Source organism: Hippocampus bargibanti, linkage group LG19 (genome assembly GCF_051943395.1).
Source record: "Hippocampus bargibanti isolate YZ-2025 linkage group LG19, ASM5194339v1, whole genome shotgun sequence".
NCBI lineage: Eukaryota > Metazoa > Chordata > Actinopteri > Syngnathiformes > Syngnathidae > Hippocampus > Hippocampus bargibanti.
In genome coordinates this window covers 191,490-213,613 of record NC_142752.1, presented here as the reverse complement: position 1 = coordinate 213,613, position 22,124 = coordinate 191,490, and the positions used below count along the sequence as shown (strand labels likewise).

The 22,124-nt window shown below is 59.2% G+C and overlaps 4 protein-coding genes across 11 annotated transcripts; all 4 read left to right on the top strand.

Annotated features, from left to right (window-relative positions):
* Positions 1-4,628: 4,628 nt before the first annotated feature.
* On the top strand, positions 4,629-6,633 carry fosab (Fos proto-oncogene, AP-1 transcription factor subunit b). The gene is made up of 4 exons (XM_089021845.1): positions 4,629-4,949; positions 5,263-5,472; positions 5,561-5,668; positions 5,755-6,633. The coding sequence occupies exons 1-4, from the start codon at positions 4,821-4,823 to the stop codon at positions 6,229-6,231; spliced, it is 924 nt and encodes a 307-aa protein (XP_088877971.1). The 5' UTR covers positions 4,629-4,820; the 3' UTR covers positions 6,232-6,633.
* Positions 6,634-9,434: 2,801 nt separating this feature from the next.
* Positions 9,435-12,287, top strand: tmed10 (transmembrane p24 trafficking protein 10). Its single transcript, XM_089021851.1, has 5 exons — positions 9,435-9,756; positions 10,379-10,499; positions 10,601-10,674; positions 11,096-11,222; positions 11,296-12,287. Exons 1-5 carry the CDS (start codon positions 9,580-9,582, stop codon positions 11,415-11,417), a joined length of 621 nt encoding a protein of 206 aa, XP_088877977.1. The 5' UTR covers positions 9,435-9,579; the 3' UTR covers positions 11,418-12,287.
* Positions 12,288-12,505: 218 nt separating this feature from the next.
* On the top strand, positions 12,506-14,720 carry eif2b2 (eukaryotic translation initiation factor 2B subunit beta). Its single transcript, XM_089021843.1, has 8 exons — positions 12,506-12,739; positions 13,177-13,297; positions 13,394-13,545; positions 13,746-13,909; positions 13,993-14,088; positions 14,168-14,305; positions 14,385-14,451; positions 14,532-14,720. Exons 1-8 carry the CDS (start codon positions 12,568-12,570, stop codon positions 14,687-14,689), a joined length of 1,068 nt encoding a protein of 355 aa, XP_088877969.1. The 5' UTR covers positions 12,506-12,567; the 3' UTR covers positions 14,690-14,720.
* Positions 14,721-14,859: 139 nt separating this feature from the next.
* On the top strand, positions 14,860-21,870 carry ppp1r13bb (protein phosphatase 1, regulatory subunit 13Bb). Of its 8 annotated transcripts, XM_089021817.1 has the most exons (18): positions 14,860-15,756; positions 15,923-15,993; positions 16,199-16,349; positions 16,692-16,811; positions 16,902-16,972; positions 17,062-17,163; positions 17,236-17,395; positions 17,477-17,652; positions 17,728-17,892; positions 17,966-18,158; positions 18,292-18,371; positions 18,442-18,790; positions 18,871-19,571; positions 19,700-19,831; positions 19,911-20,044; positions 20,132-20,298; positions 20,383-20,582; positions 20,652-21,870. In XM_089021817.1, exons 2-18 carry the CDS (start codon positions 15,985-15,987, stop codon positions 20,691-20,693), a joined length of 2,952 nt encoding a protein of 983 aa, XP_088877943.1. In that variant the 5' UTR covers positions 14,860-15,756; positions 15,923-15,984; the 3' UTR covers positions 20,694-21,870. The 8 variants fall into 8 exon arrangements, with proteins under 8 accessions (XP_088877943.1, XP_088877942.1, XP_088877939.1 ...); XM_089021816.1 differs by having other exon boundaries at positions 17,062-17,395; XM_089021813.1 differs by having other exon boundaries at positions 16,199-16,811; positions 17,242-17,395.
* The last annotated feature ends 254 nt before the right edge of the window (positions 21,871-22,124 follow it).

Genomic DNA, 22,124 nt, shown 5'->3' with positions numbered 1-22,124 from the left:
GAACAAAAAAAAAACTAAATTACAAATAATATGACAGCATAGAGACACTATGACAAAACAAAGACACAGAGAGACATTCATTCTTCAGGACTTGCTGTACCCTCTTTGTGATGACATGAAACAGTTCTAGATGAAAGAGGAGAGGATCAAAGCGTCTTTCCACCAGTGGATCAGGGACATCATTTGTTCTTTCTTTCAGATTTTCTCGGCGCGTCGTCGTGCGAGCGGGGTCACCGCCAGCGGGTCGGGGCTGCGCTGCATTTTGCAATGTCTCGGGCCGGTTGTCACCTGGGTGGGAAATCCCCCGCCGGCCAGACGGCGTCCCATCCTGACTCACCGCCGCACAACAAGGCAAGCCGCCGCGCATGGCGTCCCTTTGAATTGGTTGGCCTGCCTGCCTTCCTTCCTTCCTTCCTTCCTTCCTTCTTCTTCTTCCCCTTTCCGAACCGCATTTGCAAAGGTCTTCATCTTTCAGAAGAGGAAGTTGGCGGACGGGCCGAGATGCTCACGCGCGCCGACCGCATCCCGGAAAAATGTTTTGCCGTGTGGCTGCCACTGCTCACCCGCAGAGAAAAAAAAAGTCCTGTGAAGGTAAAGTGTCCTTGAGAGTTTTGAAAGGCGCTTATAAAGCCAGATATGGTTGGCGAGGCATAGGTTCCCGACCGCTACGTTGACCCATCAACGACAGAGGTCCCTCCATCTCACGATGACCTTGAACGCAGCGCGACCCCGTTAACATTCCGCCCTTGAAACGCCGCCGTGACACCTGAAAAGAAAAAAAGTAGTGGGAGGGGCTTAACCCCCGCCCCCCCCCCCCCCCCGGGCGGCATCGACGCAGCTGTCACCATAGAAACAAAACAGCTCCCCGCTCCAAATGTGGTCAACGGAAGTGACGCGGGGCCTGGCGTCGCCGGTTGTTGAGCTCTCACTCGTTTTTTCTTGTTTCCAGAATGGCGACAAAACGCATTCCTTTCTCCTCATCATTATTGGAGAAAACTTCCACCGTCGCATTTTCCACTTGACGTTGAACCAAGCGTGTTGTCTGTACCTGCGCGTGCGTGTGCGCAGGAGGAGCCGTGCGTGCTGCACCAGCCGCCAAAAGCGTTTTCAAAAGAAGCCTTTTCTCTCCCGACTAGACGCGGGGCGAGCGTCAGTCGGCATGGCGCACTAGCGCCGCCTACTGGTCTGATGGAGTTCCTGCGCCGTGACGGCGACGGGGCTCTTCGGTGCGGGCGAGGCAAACCGGGTCGTCGACAAAACGGGAGAGACCAGACAAGCGAGCCCCCCCCCCATCAAAGCTCATCGGCTCATTGGCCCGCAGTCCGCAAGCTGACCCCAAAAAAGGCCAAGTCGCGCGCAGCAGGTGCCCACGCGCACACACACACACACACACGCGCACTCAACCATTCACGAGAAATTCCATTCAAAAATCTTTCGGCCAAAATAAGCTCGTCTGAGGCGGCGGGCGCCATCTATTGAATCCATCAATTGTGCGACTGATCAAGCTTGTCTTGTCTTGTCTGTGCCAGTTTGGCCGCCGGCGACGCCGATTGATGGCGGACGGCCTTGGCCTTGGGGTCGCCACGGCGAGCCCCGCAGCTCACCCGGTGCTCCGTCTCAGCTTCCTTGTCCTTTGATCCGTGTTTGTTTCCTCTCTCCGTCCCTCTCGTTGCCTTCATCGCTTCCTCGCTTCCGTCCTTTTGTCGCCATCTTTCCTTCCTCAGACTTTGTTCGCGCCGATGTGAAAAGTTCCTCAGCCCGGACGTGAAAGTCCTCCCGCCCCCCTCCGTTTCGCTCACGTGATGCCGACGGGCTATTTTGAGGTCTGCGATGACGTCGCGGGTGGGGGGCATTCAAGCGAACCGAGGGAAAAGAAAAGAAGCGGAGAGAAAAGGAGGCCTTCTGAGGCTTCCCGGCATGCAGGCCCTCTCCCGGCAACCCGGAGGGGGGGGGGGGTTTACTGGCACGGGATGAGGTCGTCCGGCGGGGAGGGGATGTCAAAGTTCAACCCCAGAGCCAGACAACCCGTGTTGCCTTCAAAGTTGAACATGTGAGCAAATGGTGACGCGTGCGACGCAAGACGACGGGACACGTCTTCGTCCAAAAACAAGACGGCGTCTCTTGCCGAGGTGTCCCGTTTCAGGCCGCGCGATGTCGGCGCCGAGCTCTCGCTCCGCCGTCTTTCTCGAAGCTTCCCCCCGGTGACGTCACCGGCGGCGAAGCCCCGCTCTTCTTTTTTTTTCGCTCTCGTCGAGTGAGGCCTCTCGTTGCTATAAACAATCTCGGGCGACGCGCGAAGTCGCCACGTCACTGCCGCGAAAGGGGTGGAGTGTTGCCACGGCGACCCGGAATGTTCAACAACAACACGCGGCGCGGGAAACAAAACAGCGAAAGCCTCCGAGCGTCTCTTTGCGTCTTTGTTGGCGCGCATTCCGCGTCTTTGGATTCATTCTCTTTGCTTTCTCATCGGATCTGTTCCTCTTTTCTCAATGCGGACCTTTTTGTCCGTCAACAAGCGCTGGACAAAAGAAAATGTTTCCTACTGAAAAAGAAAAAAAGAATTCTACTGAAGCCAAAGTAGTAGTAGTTCCGACTTTGACGCTCATGTTTGAATGTGATGACACAAACGCAACAATACTTTGAAAGTAGATGAAAAAAGACATTTTTTTTCCTTCCATTGTGCTCCCAAAGGCAAATCCAATCAGATGGACTTGAGACGTCAGGCACAAATGTGAGCGCCACAAATAAAGTCCTTCCTAAGCTAGACCTCGACCTAGTTCCATCTCATTGAGCCCAACACCAAAAGTCAAGCCAAGCTGTGTTTGTCTTGTGTGACGCGTCGATGGCGTCAAATGTATCATCATCATTACTATTATTATTATTATTATTATTATTATTATGGGCCAGCGAGTTCGTGGGAACGCAACTGCGTCAAACCGTTGCGCTTGCGTGCCAAAGCTCAATGTCCTGGCTTGCACCCGTCCTCCGTGCGGGTGACAAGAGGATTCCCTCTCGCCCTTCTCAGGGAACACCTTTTGTGACGTTTGTGGGGCGGGGCACTCTCACACTCCCAAACACCTGAACCTGTTCTTCTTCAACAAACGGGACACGCCTGCACGAGAGAAAGGGACGAGCGGCGCCTCGGGCGCAGTCGCCGCACGCAAACGTTTTGCTCGCCGAATGACTCGCCAGAACATTCATTTCGAAGCGCCTTTCAAAACTCTCAAGGACACTTTACAGTCACAGGACAAGACAGATAAATAGCTAGTTAGCAAATAGATATCAAATAGCAAGGTAGCCAGCTAGATAGTGAGATTAGCGAGCTAATAGATAGCTAGCTATATACATAGCTAATAGATAGCTACTTAGCAAATACGTCTGTGTAAGCTCTCAGTCGTACAGGAGTGGTCCATCGATGAGAAGGTTTCTTCAGCCGTCATCTGTACAAGTTTGAAGGTTTCGGACGTTTCGCCTCCTATCCAAGAGCGAACTAAAGTCTGACTGGTTGTATCGGCCCTATTTATATATCCCTAATGTCCAGGCATGGCGGCGCCGGACACAGCTATGAAAGGTCACTACTCTCAGGTTGGGGGGAGCAGAGGACCCCTCCCTGTGGCCCCACTGATTGTTCCTACTAGCAAATATGTAGCAAGGTAGCCAGCTAGATAGCGAGATTAGCTAGCTAATAGCTAGCTAATAAATAGCATATATATATCAAATAGATAGCTAGTTCGGGAGCCAGTGAGATAGCTAGTTAGCAAATAGTTATGTAGCCAGCTAGATAGCGAGATTAGCTAGCTAGATAGATAGCACACATATAATAATCCAATATTACCAGACACATTCTTTATCATGTGCAGAAAATGGCGGCTACGTTGACTCTTTCGCCAAGCGTTTGCTTTTGTCGAGCGCAGCATTTCTTCATTCCCTCGCCCAAGGGACATTTTCAAATCAGCGATGAAATAGACTCTTGTTTCTTTGAGGCGGTTCGCGGTGTTCCAATTGCGGGCCTTCAAAGTATGCCGGTTAGTTTGGAGTGCACATCGCCAATCTCCACCTTTCAAGCTCTTCGGAAGCTCTTCGTAAACTCGTCGTAGCTTGTGGCTCATTTTTTAAACGTCCGTCCCTGGCCGGATGACAATTATTATTCATGAAGACTCCACATTTGGGGTTGGGAAGGCAACAAAAGGTGCGCGCACGCGCGTGCGTGCGTGTTCTTTTGCCATTCGCTTTGCTTCTTGAGGAGTTTTCTCTCCCAACGACAAGCGTGTGAGTGTTTGTTGTCTTACGTAACGTCAAGTCGCCGCGCTGTCGGCTTTCCCAGCAGAGCCCGCCCCCTTTTACAGGATGCGCCATATTTGGAAAATGACGCGCTCGGGGATCCCGCGGTGGAATCTTCCATTCCTGGAAGCGGGAGGCGCAGCGACGCTCAAATGTCCTTTTTCGAGCCCGAACGTCGCCGAGCACCTCGTTCCATCTCGACTCTTTCGAACGTCGGCGCTTTTGTCGAAGGCGTCGCGGTGCGGGCTGAAAAACGGACGTTTTCTTACGGTTTCTTGCGGTTTTCTGCCTCCCCGTTTCTGCGGTTTCTGCGGGTGTCTCCCCTCCCCGGCCACTCCCCCGCCGCCGCCTACGTCATCCGCTCCCTATAAAAAGCCGCCCGCCGACTCCGCCGTCAGTCCACTTCACTCGCGGTTTTTCTACCTTCGTAGACGAAGCGCGACGGCCTTTTGGAGCTTTTTTTCCCATCGACTTGCTCTATTTTAGCCGCGCAAACCTTTGACGCCAGGGATTTCCTCGCGTTTTCCAAAGTCTCGGCGATGATGTTCAACGCGTTCAAGCCGGAGTGCGACTCGTCGTCCCGGTGCGGCACCGCGTCGCCGGCCGCCTACTACCGAGCGTCGCCATCCGGGTCCTACTCCAGCTCGGGCTCGCCGCAGCGGTCTCAGGTAGGCTTCGGCGTCAGACCGAGAGGGACCCCGTTTGTGTCCCTCGTGACCGATTTGGCTTCGTGTTTTGCCCCGTGGAAGAATCGCAGCGCATTTGCGTTGAATCGTCACGTGACACTTTTCTTGAACTTTGCCACTCATTTGGGGGGAGGGGGGGGGGGGGCTGAACTGTTTTGAAATCGAGATAATGGAGAGCAAAGCAATAAAATGTCAATGATTTGGGTGGCAAAAATAGCAACCCCCCCGCCCCCTCCATTCATCCTCTTGGATTTGTGCTGATGCCCCTCGCCCCCCCCCTCCTCTCTATGTGCAGGACTTCACGGAGCTGACCAACGCGAGTGCCTCGTTCGTCCCCACGGTGACGGCCATCTCCGGCAGCCCCGACCTTCAGTGGCTGGTGCAGCCGCTGACCTCCTCGGCGGCCCCCTCGCCGTCCGGGCCCAGCCCCGCCTACCCCGGGGGCGCCGCCGGGCCGTCGGCGCGGCGCCCGCGCGGCGCCGCCAAAAGAGGCCGCGCGGAGCAGGTGAATGTCTCGAAAGAAAAAGCCCCGGCGGGGCTCTTCTTTGCGGCGGGAGCGCCCGAGTCAACGTGGCTCTCGCTGCCTTTTTCAGGTTTCGCCCGAAGAGGAAGCAAAGAGGAAAATCCGCCGGGAGAGAAACAAGCAGGCGGCCGCCAAATGCCGCAACCGCAGACGGGAACTGACCGACACGCTGCAGGCGGTGAGTACCTCCAGCCCCGCCCCCCCTCGACTCGGTTCGGGTCCCGCCGCGACTCGGCCTTGACGGCGCCGGTTTTGTCCGCTCAGGAAACGGATCAGCTGGAGGACGAGAAGTCGGGCCTTCAGAAGGACGTCGCCGACCTCCTGAAGGAGAAGGAACGTCTGGAGTTCATCCTGGCGGCCCACCGGCCGCTCTGCAAAGTCCCCGCCGAGCCGGATTGGGAGCCCGCCGTCTCGGCGCCCGGCTCGCTCTTCGAGCTGGACGCCTCGGTGCTGGAGGAGTCCCTGTACCTGCTGAGCAAGACGGAGATGGAGCGCTCGGTGCCCGAGGCGGCGGCGGACCTGGCGGCCTCGCCGTCGGCCGCGCAGGACTGGGAGCGGCTGCGCCCGTCGGTGACCGCCGGCGACTTTGAGCCGCCGCTGTGCACGCCGGTGGTCGCGTGCACGCCGGCGGCCGGCGCCTTGGACTCGTCCTTCGTCTTCACCTTCCCCGGCGGCGCCGGCAACGAGCATTCGTTTGATTCGCTGCACTCGCTGCACTCGCCCACCTTGCTGGCCCTTTAAGAGGACGGCCGCTTCCACGAGGGATGACGGGGTTATGGACGCTTCTTCTGGAAGCCTTGTGCCACGCTTCCGCTCTGACGACCACTTTTGACTTCCTTTTGAAAGGTGCTAGCAGAGTCATCGGCGTCATTGTTCTCCACTTTGAGGAGCTCACCAGTCGAGCGAATGTGAGGAACCCCCCCCCCCCCCCCCCCCCCCCCCGCCATGTTGAGCCTTTGGCCCAGGTGGTCTGTTCTGAACTTTATCATGTTGAGGAAAGTTTTCCGTGAAAACAACACAAGTTGTATTTCTTGTCTTCTAATTTAAGAGATTTATTTTTTTACCACAAGAGTGAACAAAACTGGTCAATGTGAATGCGTGTGCGCGTGAGTCTATAGATGGAAATAAAATGTTTCAATTGCCCCCCTTTGCTCCATTGGCGTTTGTTCTCTCTCATAATATTAATAACAACAATGCATTTCATTTATAAGCGACATTCAAAACTCTCAAGGACACTTTACAGTCACAGATTAAGTTTTTCTGCGGGTGAGCAGCGGCAGCCACACGCGCCAGCGCTCACTCAACCCAGAAGTAACGAGCACATCATATAATAATCTTAATATGCCAATAATACATTTTATTTCAATAATAATACATGTCATTTGTAAGCACCTTTCAAAACTCTCAAGGTCATTTTACAGTCACAGAAGTCCGCGATTTGCTCACGACGGAATTTAATTGATTGGAAATTGGCCGCAAAAAGAAAACGTTGGAAAGCTTGGATTAAATCTTGTCGCTACGTCAAAATGGACCTCTTGCTCACTTTTGGAAAAACGACCGTGAAAATGTTCGCTGGAGTCTTTTTCTTTCTCACTTTGCTCCCATCGCGCGGGCTCTGACGTCGGCATCGTTTTTCTTCGCGCTCGCCGGGCGCGCGATGATGACGTCGTCTTCCGTGCCCAAACGGGGACTCGGAAGGAGTTCGCCGGCCGCGGCCCGCCGAGGCTTTCGAACGCGACGCGACGCCTTCTTGCTTTGCCCCGGCCGCGCGCTCCCCTTTTATTGGGGCTTCCCAAGGAAACGGAACTCCGGCTGGCAATTGGGCGATTTTGAGGGGGAAAGGCGACGCGGAGGAACCCAAAGCGTCGCCGCTTTGGCGTCTCGACGACGCCAAAAGCTCATTCGGGAAAGCGTGTCGTCACGCGCCAGCTCTTCGACGGCACGGCAACCTTCGTCAAGTTCTCTCGGCCGTCAGCCATTGTTGGCAGAAGAAAACGCGTTGGAAAAGCTTTCTCCGGGTTGCCGTGGTGACATTTGAGGGGCGCTTCGCCGGTGAGCGACTTTTTTTGTCACGCTATTTATTAGATGACTTGCTTTCTATCTAGTCCACCTCGACTTTGCGCCTCTCATTTGGAGACTTGCGGCAGCAGGCGGATCGAAGTCGCTTGAAAATGACGTCACGCGCCCTGCTCGCCAACCTTCCCGTCTGCGTGACGAGCGTTCAGTCGCTCCGTTCGCGCCAGGCCCTTTTCGTTCAGTGCCAGGCGCCTTGCCCAACAAGGCGTGTTCGCGGACATTATTGGACGTGCGCCATCGATGTGATGACATCGCGCGCGCCCACTTATCGTCGGTGCGCGCGGCTGGCGTGGAAAGTTCCACAAATGACACCGCCGCGGCGGAGTTCGCCTTTTGGCGGCCGTGCACTCGGGCAACCGCCATATATTAGCCGTCGTGGAAGAGCTGGATGCAAAACAAAGCTGCCACGTGGCGAATAAGCGTCAAGTCGGACCTCCCTCCGCGAGGGTTTGGCGATAGCGGCAGAAATAGCAGCTGCTCCCTCATCGCGTCAGCGTCATCGGTGATCAAGTGACGCCAAAAGGCGGAGGGAGGCAACCCGGGCCATGCAGGGAGGGGCGGCTGATGAAGATCTTGATGAAGATCCTGATGATGATGATGATGCTAGACTGAATGCTGACCAAAATGACCCGCACGCCATGCAACATGGAAGACGCACCAGCGGCAGGCACAGCTGGAAAAGTCGCACGCTACGTTTATTACCTCAGCACAAGTTGTGAGAAGAATGTGCCAGCCTTTGGCCTGGGAGGGGGGGGGGGGGTAAGGCGCGGCGCCGCCTCGCGTCAGCCGCCTACATTCCTGCAATTCTTATCTTTGCGCTCACGCAAAATAGGTCGCGTCGCCGCCTCCGCCTTCTGAATTGAGCGGCGCGTGGAAATGTACTCTTTGGCCAGCGACCAAGGGAGCGGGCCTCGCCCGCGTCGACCGCACTTGCGCCGTGACCACAAAATAACAACGAGTATGTACGCTTCTGAAGTGGCACGCGCGCATTTTGCTGACCTTTTCCAATGGCCTTTTTCCCCCCCGCAGGCGCCGGACTTGAAGTCCGCGGCGGTTGAAAAAGGCCGCGCGCGCGCGCCGGCGAGGAGGCTGCTATTCTTAGAAAGCATTTGACGCACGGAGCCGCCGCGCCGCGGGGATTTCTCCGTCCAATGATGGCGGTCGTCGCGCCGGACTGGCCCGCTCGGCGTCCCCCTCCCCGCCTGGCCCGGAGCGACGACGTCTCCCTGGAAACCGGCCGGCCGCTAATCTGATGGCGAGGATGCTCGAAACGGCGCCGTGTCCGCCGACGCGTCCAAACGCTCTCGTCAGCACGTCGGATGTCGGAAATGGTCAGCGGCTGCCGTTGCGCCGCGTCGAGCCAAACATTTCGAGCGGATGGAGAAAATGGCCGAGACCCCGAGTAACTTCCGCCACACGCACTAACCCGATGAAGCTTGGCTTGAAATAACAACAAACAAGCTGGCCGGATCAACGGAAAACACTGACATCGTCATCAAAAGATTCAATTGTATTGCTTGTGCTCAATGGTTGATTCCGTTCAAGTCCATTTGAGCCGCTCTGCTCGATCAGTCACATTTCGCCTTTTGAAATGAAAATCTGGGGGAGGAAAAAAAAAACAGTTCCATTATTTTTGTTTTGTGTTTCGTCCAACCTTTGTAATGTATTGATGAGATGGTGTTATTTTGTGACGATCGTTAGTGTGTGTGTGTGTGTGTGTGTGTGTGTGTGTGTGTGTGTGTGTGTGTGTGTGTGTGTGTGTGTGTGTGTGTGTGTGTGTGTGTGTGTGTGTGTGTGTGTGTGTGTGTGTGTGTGTGTGTGTGTGTGTGTGAGCGCGGTACGTTTTCAGTCGCGTTGCAGACCGTGACGTGCGCGTGCAGTTCCCTCGTCGACCTGCCGGCGCCGCCGCAGCGTCGCGCAAACTGGAATCCCGCGGCCGAAGAAGTCATTTGTGAAGCGGACGAGCTGGCGGCGGCTGGTTGGTCGGTTGGACTCTCGCAGAAAGGCTCGGCCATGGCTCGCTTCGCGGCGCTTCTGCTCATCCCGCTTCTCGTCGACCCGTCGTCCGCCATCTCCTTCTTCCTGCCGGTCAACTCGAGGAAGTGCCTGCGGGAGGAGATCCACAAGGACGTCCTGGTCACCGGGGAGTACGAGATAAGCGAACAGGCCAACACCAAAACCAACCTGAAGGTGAGCCGCCCCCCCCCCCCCCCTTTAAGCAGCCGGCTAAGGCGAAGGCCGCGCGTCCGCCGAAGCTTCCTCGTCGTCTCGCGATCGCGATCAGTCCCCGCTCGGACGCTCCCGAGTTCCGTTTGAAGCGAGGGCCTTCCTGCCATCCGCGCCGACTTGACTGGCGGCCAACTTCCTGGTTGAAATCGGCTCGCGGCGCCTGCCGACCGACATCAACCGCCGCTTGGACTCGAGGCCGCTCGAGGCCGGCTTGAGGCCGGCTTGGCCAAAGGCGCCTTTTGATGCGAATATTCCGACGCGCAGTCAGGAAGTCCAATTTCCTCCACGTCACTCTTAACGTCCCAGCGCCCAAATGGCGGCCGCTCGCGTCAGCGTGTCAACCATCTGGGAGCGTAAGCGACGGTAAAGAAAGAAAACGCTTTGTGTAAAATCCACCACATTCTTGTCTCGGTCGACTCGTGACGCCACTGGCGTCTTCGAGCCGTCGTCGGCAGAAAGTAGCCAAGCGGCAGCGGCTCCCGATCGGGAGAAGATGCTAAGTAACCCGTGCGCGGCTCGTCGCCCACTTGCTAGTTGCTTCGTTGTACGCGTCCGATGCCAAAATGCTCTCTCCTTGTCTTAGATCACCGATTCCGCCAGTCATTTGCTTTACAGCAAAGATGACGCCACCAAAGGCAAGTTTGCCTTCACCACGGAGGACTATGAAATGTTCGAGGTGTGCTTTGAGAGCAAGTCCCCCATGGGTAAGTTTCAAAGTCAGCTTTATTGTCAAATATGTTTGAAGCCCTTCGACGCAAGGCCAACTCTTAAAATGGGAGCGTGCCGATATTGATGTGTTGTCAAGGAACCGGAAGAGTGCCGGACCAGTTGGTCAACCTGGACATGAAGCACGGCGTGGAGGCCAAGAACTATGAGGAGGTACACTTGATCCATCTTTGAGGGTTGGGGGACGCCCGAGTGGCTGAAAGCTCCTGAGCCGCATCGCGGGCCTCTTACCTAACCGCCATATTGTGCGTTCTCACGCCGCACGTGGTCAAAAGCAGCCGGCGAAAATGCTGAGGCTCGTTGCGCCCGTTGAGCCTTTGACGGGAGAGCGACGACACCTCAGTCGGGTGATGGCTGGCGATGGAAGACGTGTGCGAAAGCGCAGTCTTTTCCCGCCGGCGTGGATTTGACCAGAACTTGGGAAAGCTCGTCTTCTATTTAGCCCGGCAGCGATTTTCTTGCAAATGGGGACATCTATTGAGGGCTCCTTCGTTCGTTCTTTGGCGATCCAAACTCGTAAGGAGCCATTTTGAGCGGGCTCTAACGCCTTTTGCCTTGCGCCACCTGAGTCCAGATCGCCAAGGTGGAGAAGCTGAAGCCTCTGGAAGTGGAACTGCGGAGGCTGGAGGACCTCTCGGAGTCCATCGTCAACGACTTTGCCTACATGAAGAAGCGCGAGGAGGAGATGAGGGACACCAACGGTAAATTTGCCGCGACGAAGGCTCCGAAAGCTCGTAGATGAGACGTTGACCCGCCTTGGCCCCTTCCCAACAGAGTCCACCAACACGCGGGTGCTCTACTTCAGCATCTTCTCCATGTGCTGCCTGGTCGGGCTGGCCGCCTGGCAGGTCTTCTACCTGCGCCGCTTCTTCAAGGCCAAGAAGTTGATCGAATAGAGGAGGCGGCCGGCGTTGGCCGTCGTTCGGTTCGGCTCGGCTGCCCGTGTCCGACCATCCGTCCTCCTCGGACGGACGGCCAGGGAAGTTTTAGGAGGGGGCGGGGGGGGGGGGGGGTCTCGAATTCCAATGTTCGCAGCTGCCAGACAAAAACAATGGCCGGGCAACATGCGTTTGTTTGTTTGTTTTTTTTCAACAACCAGACCTGATTTGTTTGACACTTTGTAAGATGATAAGCGCTGTTACGGGGAGATGCGCCAAGGGTCTGTACTGTTCCAATGTTCAGGTTGCCCCCCCACCCCATGCCGTGACTATGTCGGCCAGGAAACCCACCAGATCAAGTGAAGGCTATTTGAAGGTCTGCTTTAGTTTTTATGCCGAGGTTCTTCATTTGCTTCAATATCATGAGTTTTTTTTTTTTTTTTTTTTTGGATGGGGGGGGGGGGGGGGCAACATGGGTTTATCGTTGTTGATATAAATGAGGTTTCCACGTTTGAGCTATTCCATATTGTGATCCGGTCCTCATCTAAAATGGCCAAAGTTGGTAAGTTTGCCTGCACGGAGGAGTACGTTGAAGCACTTGCTTTGCCCACCAGGATTGACACTCAATGGAGCAGCTGACATCGACAAGCGACGCTCGCCATTTTCCTGTCATTGCACAGCCTCCTGATTTCCTGATTTTCTGATTTCCTGATTTCCTTTTCTGCGTGATACTTTGGAGGGGCGCTTCTATGCGTTTATGAGGGAGTGGGTCGCTTCGAAACTGGTGAAGGCGTCTGTCACGGGTTTTGTTTTCTCTTCAAGGACTGTGCATTTCGTCATTTTGCGTTTGGGCTTTTATTCAATAAAATACCGGTTGGGTTCACTTGACTTGCTTCGAGGACTCCATCCGAACCGAGCCGGCGCGTCTCGGCGCCATTCACTTCAAAATGGCACAAAATGTCACAACTTTTTTTTTTTTGTTCGAAACGATAGAAACCGGTCCGTCCCTGAACGCATCCCGGTAGGCCGAACGGCGTCCAATTGGATGCAAGGCGACCGCCGGATCGCAGCCAATCGGGGAGCGTCGTCGTCACCGCGACCCGGATGTCATCTCGGTAACGCTTCCTGCTTTGTCACGGCGGTCTGACCGGATAGCCTACTCGCTAAGATGCCGGGCGCCGATAAAGAATCGGAGCTGAACGAGCGACTGGAAGCCTTTTTGTCCGACTTGAAGCGAGGCGGCGGCGGCAGCGGACCTCTGCGAGCCTCGGCGGAGACGGCCCGAGAAACCACCTCCTTGCTTCGAAGGATCGCGTCGCAGGCTCGCTGGAGCAGCGCGGGTATGCGGGAAGACGTGAAAGACGCCGACTCCGCTTGATTTGGATTGAATGAACCTTTATTGGTCCGCCACTGGATACATTGACATTTCACAGGAGCCGAGTGAGGAAGTCGAAAAACAAATACGGGTGTAAAAATGACAAGGCACAGTCGCAGCGGCTCGTGTCGTGTCGTGTCGTGTCGTGTTTTGTTTTTCTCCTTCTTTCTTTCCTCACTTTGCTGCTGCGAAATGTCAATTTCTCCGCTGCGAGACGAATCGAGGCGCATCCAATCCAAAGTGAAGCTGGATAATTTCTCCCGCAAGTGGGGTATTTCGGTGCACATTTGTCGGACAAACGCCTCTCTGAATCGTTGTTGCCATCGTCCGTATGAACCGACGGCCGATTGGTCGACCTTGCGCCGTCATAAATTGCCGTCGATTGCATTTTGAACGCATCAGGCGACCTGATGGAAATCATCCGGAAGGAGGGCAGACGGATGGCGGCGGCCCAACCGTCAGAGACCACAGTTGGGAATATCATCCGACGCGTGCTCAAGATCATCAGAGAGGAGTATGCCAGGTGTCCACTTGATTTTGGCTTAGCTTGCCGAGTGGCTCCCTTTTGGCAACATGAGAATCACCAGACTCGTTCAATAATCTCCTATCGATCGATCAGGTCCCGGGGGAGCAGCGAGGAGCTGGACCAGCAGGAATCTCTGCACAAGCTGCTGACAACCGGAGCGCTCAGCGAGGAGAACTTCCGCCTGCATTTTGCTCCCCTCAAAGCCAACGTCATTGAGGCCATCAACGAGCTGATGACGGAGCTGGGTCAGTCGCTTTCGGGCTCTCGCCGCCGCACCTTCTTGTCGCAAAGTGGGCCGTGCTCATTTGAAGAAAAAGGACCTCGTACAGTTTGATGTGCTTTTGAAAGGTTTTCCCAAAATTCCCCAAATTCCCCGTCAAAGTCGCTTTTCGCTTCGGGCCGACGATGGGCGAAAGACCCCAAATTGCAAACTGGCTCCTTCCAGACGGGACGACGGACAACATCTCCATGCAGGCGCTGGAGCACATCCACTCCAACGAGGTGATCATGACCATCGGCCGCTCTCGCACGGTGGAGGCCTTCCTCAAGGACGCCGCTCGCAAACGCAAGTTCCACGTCATCGTCGCCGAGTGCGCGCCCTTCTGCCAGGTCAGTGACGACGACGAGGCCGTCCGGAAATCCATTTCCACGCTTTGCTCCATCCGCCGCGCCGCGCCGCGCCTTTCCGTCAGGGACACAAAATGGCCACCGGTCTGTCGGAAGCCGGGATCGAAACCACGGTGATCGCGGACGCCGCCATATTCGCCGTCATCTCCCGCGTCAATAAGGTAAGCCGGAGAGGACGCCCGGGCGGGCGACCCCTTTTGAGACTCGTGCGGCGGGGGGACGTTGCTTTGCGCCCGACAGGTGATCGTGGGGACGCAGACGGTCCTCGCCAACGGAGGCCTGCGGGCCGTCAACGGGACGCACACGCTGGCCCTGGCCGCCAAGCACCACTCCACGCCGCTCATCGTCTGCACGCCCATGTTCAAGCTCTCGCCGCAGGTGAGCGAGCGAGCGAGCGGGCGGGCGACGCCGTTGAGCTCCTGAAACCACGCTGACCGCCCCGCCGCGCTTCTTGCAGTTCCCCAATGAGGAGAACACCTTCCACAAGTTCGTGGCGCCCCACCAAGTGCTTCCCTTCACCGAAGGTAAATAAACGGCCCGGCGCGGAAAACGACGCCCGCCGCGGCGCTCCGGCGACGTTGACGGCCGGCGTTTTGCGCCTCAGGCGAGATCCTGTCCAAGGTCAACGTGCACTGTCCCGTTTTCGACTACGTCCCGCCGGAGCTCATCACGCTCTTCATCTCCAACTTTGGGGGCCACGCCCCCTCCTACATCTACCGCCTGATGAGCGAGCTCTACCACCCCGAGGATCACGAATTGTAACCGGCGAGCGGGAAACACGACCTCAAACGAATGAGCGCCGTCTTTGTCTTGTTTCAATGTCGCCGGCGGATCAAAAAACAAACGCTTCCACGGGATACGGTTGAAAAGTGATTGATGTCGTCACCCCAAAAAATCGCGTTAGCAGACACACACGCCCAACGAAGGCCTCGCTTGAAGCAGATTCATCGAAATAATCACGTCCGATTGGAGCGGGTGCTTGATGTGGCGGCGATGGGGCTTTCATTTCATTCTTCTTCTGGAGTACGGCTAATAGCTGCTCAGGCGGAAAAAAAAGTCAGGCTAAGCTGTGGCTGTGCAAAAAAGAACGAGAAATATTTGCTTCCACGGCACGTGACACTCGAAAGAACAACTCGACGGTGTCATTGTCGCGGCGAGTCTGCGTTCGGGGACGTCTGCGAGTTCCCGGGTCTGCCCGACTGTGTGGAACCGTGTGGAACCGTGTGGAATGTGAGGTGGAGGTGGCCGACGCCTCTCGGTGTCCCCGAACGGCGCTCGCCTTTGGCCCTTGACAAGTTTAGCCGCCTCTTTTCGCTCTCTCCTGACTCCAACGCGGCCCAGTCAATTGATTTTCGCGACGTCGCTTCCGCCTGTCACGGTCACTACTTTTCTTGTCACTCGCCCGATGCCTGAACTCGAGGACGTCGAGGAGGTCGAGGACGTCGTCCTCTTTGGACGTCGTGTGGACGCTCCATCTTCTCGTTTGGGCTAAGCACCGCCCCCTCGCCTCTCCCACCGCGTAAGCACCGCCCGGCCGCAATCGACGACGCCGCAGTGGTTTTCTCCCCCGTCGGCTAAGCGACTAAAGCGAGCGGCAGCTAAATTGGATTGGCCACGAAAAAACGATTCGCTCGAGCCGTTTCGCCGCCGTCAGCTTTTCGCTGGGTTTTGCCTCTCCGTCGACGGCGAGGGCGGCTACATCCCACCGCAGCCGGAGGCAGCTAGCTAGCTAGCTAGCGGTTAGCATCTCGGCCAGGCGAACGGATGACAGTCGGCTCGCCTGAACATCGACCGCGCCGGCCACGATTGGCCTACGACGCTGAAGAGCGGTGAGTGAATTCCGGGCGCCTTTGAATGCCCCCCCGTCACGCCACGGTCGCGCCCGTGGGGGCGTTTCACGGCCGAGCTCGACGACGGGAGCCTCGCCCGGGGCCATCGGGAGCCGTTTGTCGACATCGCCGCCGTCACGTTCGATTTGTGCCCGTTGCGTTTCAGAGAGGGCCGCTCGGTTCCGTTTTCCTTGTCACTTTGGCCCATCCCGATCCGGACCCGCCAGCATGATGCCGGTAAGCGCGACCCGATTGCTCCCGACGCTTTTCGCCACAAGGACGGAGGTTTGGGCGTATTGGGGAAATTGACATTTGACAGCAGCAAAGTTATGAAAGGAAAGAAAGAAGTAGAAAAAGAAAATACGGGAGCCGCCATCTCGCCGCGCCCGCAGTGCGCCCCCAAACGTGGGGTGGACCTCACCCGCTCGTCCCCCCCCCCCAGATGATCTTGACGGTGTACCTCAGCGACGGGGAGCAGGCGGCGGCGGCGGAGGTGCCCGTCACTCCCGAGACCACGTGCCGCGACGTGGTGGAGTTCTGCAAGGAGCCCGGCGAAGGCGGCTGCCACCTGGCCGAGGTCTGGAGAGGCAACGGTAAGAGCGCCCGCCCCTTTTGCTTTGCGCCGCAAAAGCTGAGACGCGGGCGAGCGGGCGCCCGTGCCCGACTCGCGGCCCGCCTTCAGCTTTTTGGGCTCGCTCATTTGAAAAATCAAGCGGCAGTCAAAGAGGCGAGCGGGGCCCATCCCCCTCCGCATCCGAAAGGGATGACGCGCCCGGCCGTCGCGACGCATTCCTCGCTAACGATCCGCCCGGCCGGACACGTCAGCGTTTCGTCTCTGCTCCCGACCACCGAGGGGCCGCTCGGGCCGGCGGCGCGGGGAACGCCTGCGTCGGATTGGCGGTTGACCTTCCCCGACGCCTTGGCTGCGTCCGCAGAGCGAGCCGTCCCCTTTGAGCACATGATGTACGAACACCTGCAGAAATGGGGGCCCCGCGAGCAGGAGGTCAAGTTCTTCCTGCGCCACCAAGATTCTCCCACCGAGAGCAGCGATCGGGGTAAGCCGATGGGCCGGCCCCTCCCCCGCTTCGGATGCGCGCGTCGCCCTTTTTTGTTGTTGTTGTTTGCGATTGACGGCGCCCGCGCAGGGAGTCGCCCGTCCCCGGAAGAAGCCGCCCGGCGGAGCGGCGACGCCGGAGAGAAGCCCGACGAGAACGGGGTGAGATTCCGACGGTCGAGAAGCCCCCCCCCCGCCACCGCACGTTGCCGCTCGTTTGCCGTTGGGAGAATCCTTCCTTCCGCCTGCAGGCGGGCGACCGGAGCGCCGAGCCGACGCTTTCCGAGCTGCAGGAGATGGCCGGCAGGCAGCAGCGGCAGATTGAGGCTCAGCGGCAGGCGCTGGCGGCCAAGGTGAGCGTCTCGCGCCCGTCGAGTCGACGGCCGCGGCCGGATGACGCTTGGCCTTTGCCCTCCCGGCCGAAGGAGCAGCGTCTGCGCTACCTCAAGCGGCAGCAGACGGCCACCGAGAGCGAGAAGCTGCGGCGGCTGAAGGAGCGCGCGGACGGCCAGGAGGCCAAGCTCAAGAAGATCCGGGCCATGCGGGGCCAGGTGGACTACGGCAAGGTCGTCAACGGCAACCTGAGTGCGTCTCGCCGCCAACCAAGCGCCGCCAAAGGGGCCCTTCTCAAAGGGGCCCATTTCTCTTTTTCGGCTCGCCGTCCAGCGACGGAGATCGAGCAGGTGAGCCGCCTGTTCCGGGAGAAGCAGGCGGAGCTGCGGGCGGCCGCGCTGCGGGCGGAGCGGCTGGGCGCGCAGCTGGAGGACCTGCGGCGGGGCGAGCTCAACGGCGCCACCGGCGCCGCCGCCCCGGAGCTGCGCAAGCTCTACCAGGAGCTCCAAGTACGTACCGGGCCCGAGCGAGCGGGGTCGGGGGGGTCCGTACGCGCCGCCCTAAAGCGTCTGCCGTCTGGGCAGATCCGCAACAAACTGAACCGGGAGCAGAACGTCAAGCTGCGGCAGCAGAAGGAGCTCCTCGACAAGCGCAACGCGGAGCTGACGCTGATGGACAAGCGCATCGGCGAGCTGCGGGAGCGCCTCCGCAAGAAAAAAGCTGAGGCGCGTCAAAAAGAGAACCTCCCCGTAAGGCCGCCGAGGCGCCGCGGCCGCCCCAAAGTCCATTTGGATTGACGGCCCGCCTCCGCCTCCCCCGCAGCTGGACCGGGCCGACGGGCCGCCCTCGCCGGCCGGCGCCGCCGCCGCGCCGGGCCGGGTGGCCGCCGTGGGTCCTTACGTCCGAGTGCCGGCGCCCGGCCCACGGGACGGGAGCTCGGCCTCGCCGCCCGAACCCCTCAAGCCGCAAACGCTGGGCGTGGACAACCGGGCCAACCGAGGCCGCGGGAAAGCAGGTGGGGTCACTTTTCTCAACGACTTCCAAGATGGCGCGTCGACGTTTCCTTCCGTCCTTTTCGCTTTGGTTTGCGAGGTTCCTCACGTCCCTCACGTCCCTCACGTCTTGCCTCCCTCCCGCCCGCGCTTCAGCCGCCGACGGCGACGCGTCCCCGAAACCTCCGGAGAGAAGAGACTCGGGCGCCGAGAGCCCCGCCGGCGGCGGCGAAAAGGTCAGCGCGCTTTGCGGCGGCTCGCTTGGCTTGGCGGCGCCAGCGATGACGCGCAACCGTCTCGCCGCAGGCGCCGGACTCCGAGACGGCCGGCAAGCCGCCGCCGCCGTACGGTTCGCACCTGTCCTCGGAGCCCCGGGCGCCGGCCCCCGGCGGCTCCTCCTCGCGGCAGATCCAGCGGCGCATCTCGGTGCCCCCCGGCCCCGCCTTCCAGCCCCGCGGGCCGCTCTTCCCCTCCGCCGGCGAGAGGCCGGACCGCCCGCCGGCCGCGGCCGTGCGGCCCTTCGTTCCGGACAGGGGGTCGCGGCCCCAGTCGCCCCGCAAGGGCCCGGCCACCGTGAACTCCAGCTCCATCTATCACGTGTACCTCCAGCGGGCGGCGCCAAAGAGCCAACCGCCCAAGCCTGCGCTCAAAGCCGGTAAGTGAGGAAGAGAGACGGCGCCGGAGGTCGGTCCGAAACGGATGCCGACGCCCCCCCGTTTGCTTTCCTCTTTGTAGTGTACGGGAAGCCCGTCCTCCCTCCCAACTCCACCCCCCCGTCCCCCCTGCCCTTTGTCCCGGCGGGGGGGGCCTTCCCGTCGCCCGGCGGCGGCCAGGATGCGCCGGACGGCGAGGCGGAAGATCGGGAGGGCCCGTCGGAGGCGTCGGCCGCCCCCCCCGGCGTGGAGAACATCCCGCGACCGCTCAGCCCCAGCAAGCTGACGCCCATGGTCCACTCGCCCATGCGCTACCAGAGCGACGCCGACCTGGAGGTCGTGCGCAAAAAGCTGGCCAACGCCCCGCGGCCCCTCAAGAAGCGCAGCTCCATCACGGAGCCCGAGGGGCCCGGCGGACCCAACATCCAGAAACTTCTCTACCAGCGCTTCAACACTCTGGCCGGGGGCATGGAGGGAGGCGGCGGTGACGGCGCCGGCGGTGGCGGCGGGACGCCCTTTTATCAACCGGCAACGGGCCCGCCCGCCGACGGCGGCGACCTGGCCTCGGACGCGCCGCCGCCGCCCCGATCGGCGGAAAGGGCCTCGGAGGCCTCGTCCGTTGACCCCAACGACAGCCGACCCGCCGGGGCACTTTTGGGCCCTCCCGACGAGCAAGTACCGGCCTCCGACGGCGAGGAAAGCGGCGAGGCTCCGCTGCCCGGCCCCGTGCCGGAGGTCACGTCTCCCGAGGAGGACGGCGGCGCGCCGCTCGCCCGACCGTCGGTGAGTCGCGCCGTCCCGTCGGTCCCGTCGGTCCCGTCGGTCGCTCAAATGCGGACGGTCCCTCTTTCAAATGGTTTTTGCTCCTTTCTCTTCCCGCCAAACGGACGGAACCGCTTTGGCCCCCCAAGCGCACAAACCTGAAGAAGCCGCGCTCGGAGCGCACCGGCCACGGCTTCCGGGTCAAGTTCAACCCGCTGGCTCTCCTGCTGGACGCCTCCTTGGAGGGAGAATTTGACCTGGTCCAGAGGATCATCTACGAGGTGCCTTGGGGCGTGGGGGAGCGGGCGACGCCGGCGGGGGGCTTCCATTGAAGCGGGCGGCGTGCCTCCTCTGTCGCAGGTGGAGAATCCCAGCACGCCCAACGACGAGGGGATCACGCCCCTGCACAACGCCGTGTGCGCCGGACACCACCACATCGTCAAATTCCTGCTGGATTTCGGCGTCAACGTCAACGCGGCCGACAGCGACGGATGGTCGGCCGCTCGCCCGCTCGCCCGCTCGCCCGGCTCCTGAAAATGCCCTGACGTCCCTTTTTTTTTTGGTTTGTTTTTGGCGAGCAGGACTCCGCTCCACTGCGCCGCCTCGTGCAACAGCGTGCACCTGTGCAAGCTGTTGGTGGAGTCGGGGGCGGCCATCTTCGCCAGCACCGTCAGCGACGTGGAGACGGCGGCGGACAAGTGCGAGGAGATGGAGGAGGGCTACGTCCAGTGCTCCCAGTTCCTCTACGGTAACAAACGCCGGCGTCCGGCCGGGCGAGGCCGCGGCCGGCTGTGAAAAACCTTTTCCTTTTCCGGCCGGGCGGGCGGCGTAGGCGTTCAGGAAAAGATGGGCGTGATGAACAAGGGCGCGGCGTACGCCCTGTGGGCCTACGAGGCCCAGAACCGGGACGAGCTGTCCTTCGGCGAGGGGGACGCCGTCACCGTCCTGCGGCGGCAGGACGACGGCGAGACGGGCTGGTGGTGGGCGCGGCTGGAGGACGCCGAGGGCTACGTGCCGCGCAACCTGCTGGGGGTGAGGCCCCGTCGCGCCTCGCCCCGACTTCCCGCCCGCGCCCGCCGACATCTTTTTCTGCGTTTGCAGCTGTACCCTCGGATCAAGCCTCGCCAGCGCACTTTGGCGTAGCGCCGCCCTCCTCGAAACGCGGCGGAGGCTCATCCGACCGGCTTCTCCCGCTGGCCATTTTCTTCCCTGGACCACTTGCTGTTCATTTACACGCACGCCCTGTAACGGTCAAGCACTCCGCGGAGTGAAAAATGCCCCCCCGCCTGCCCTCCCCCTTGCCCCCCTTCTCCAAGGTAACGTTTGTGGCCGCGGTCCTTTTTTCTTCTCTCCGGCCGCCCTTTTCCCGTGGCGTCTTCTTAGGTATGAGTCCACCGTCACAATGTGACATTGGACTGCATGTGCGTGTGTGTGTGTGTGCGTGTGCGCGTGTGTGTGTGTGCGCGCACTCTGACGCCATTTTGAAAAGAATTCCACCCACCCAAATGATTGTGGAAATTGCTCGTTTCGATGTGCAAAAGGTTTTGTTGGCTGTCCTGTCAAAGAAAAAACACGGCGAATCTGTCACGACAAAGACAAAGGCGAGGTGAGGCGAGGCCAGGCCGACTTGCACAAAGTCACCAAGGGATCAACTTGCAAATGACCTTTGGCTTGCGTCATCGTCCCCAAGTGGAGCCACGTCGCCGTTTGGCGGGCGGAAACAAAGCGGCGCGCCATTGACTTGCCAAGCACGAGCGCCGTTTCTTTTCATCCGAACAGAACCGGTTGGGCTCGTTGTGTCCATGTTGAGGCAACGTGAGGAGGCCGCGCCCGCCGAGAGTCAAAAGAGGACACTTGAGTTCCTCCGTTGCGCCGGGGGGCGGACGCCATCTCCAGAGGGGAGGCGAGGGGCTCGCGCGTTGAATGCCGAGGCTTTTCAGGCCCTTCAGCCGTCGCTCACGTTCTCGGAGCGCTCGTGCCAAGCCTTTCCATCTCAGGAGCGACACGCCGCCGCCGCCGCCGCCGCTCTGGTCTTCCTGATCTTCTTCTGCTCGCCTCATCGATCAAACATGGCCGCTCCAAGGCCATTTTACGCGAGGCTCACCCGCCGGCCTTTGAGTCTCCGCTCTTGCTTGCTCTTGGTGGCTGTGATTTGAGCGAGCGAGCGAGCGCGCGGCTTCGTCTCAAAATGCTCAACCGAACCTAAAATGCGAGGAGGCGTGTCCTACGATTGCGGCTTTGCTGTACGGACGAGGGGCGCTTTCTCTTTGACGTCAATACAAAATCTGTCAATGTGAACAATAAAAGTGACGCTCTGGCACGAATGACTCTAATGTGGATTCTCAACAAACGCAGTTGACGCGCGTGCCGCCAGGGGGCACAGCTGTACATTTGAAGAAGGGCGACCAATCGGTCGACTTGCCGTCAAAAATACAAGATGGCGTTCGTTCAAAAGTGCCTTGACTTTTCTTTGGAAGTTTCTTTGCGTCGTGACGAGCCCCTATTCAGTGTTTTCGAGTTTTCTCAACAAATACACTCCTAAAAGTCACAAGGAAACATTCATGTAGCTAAAGT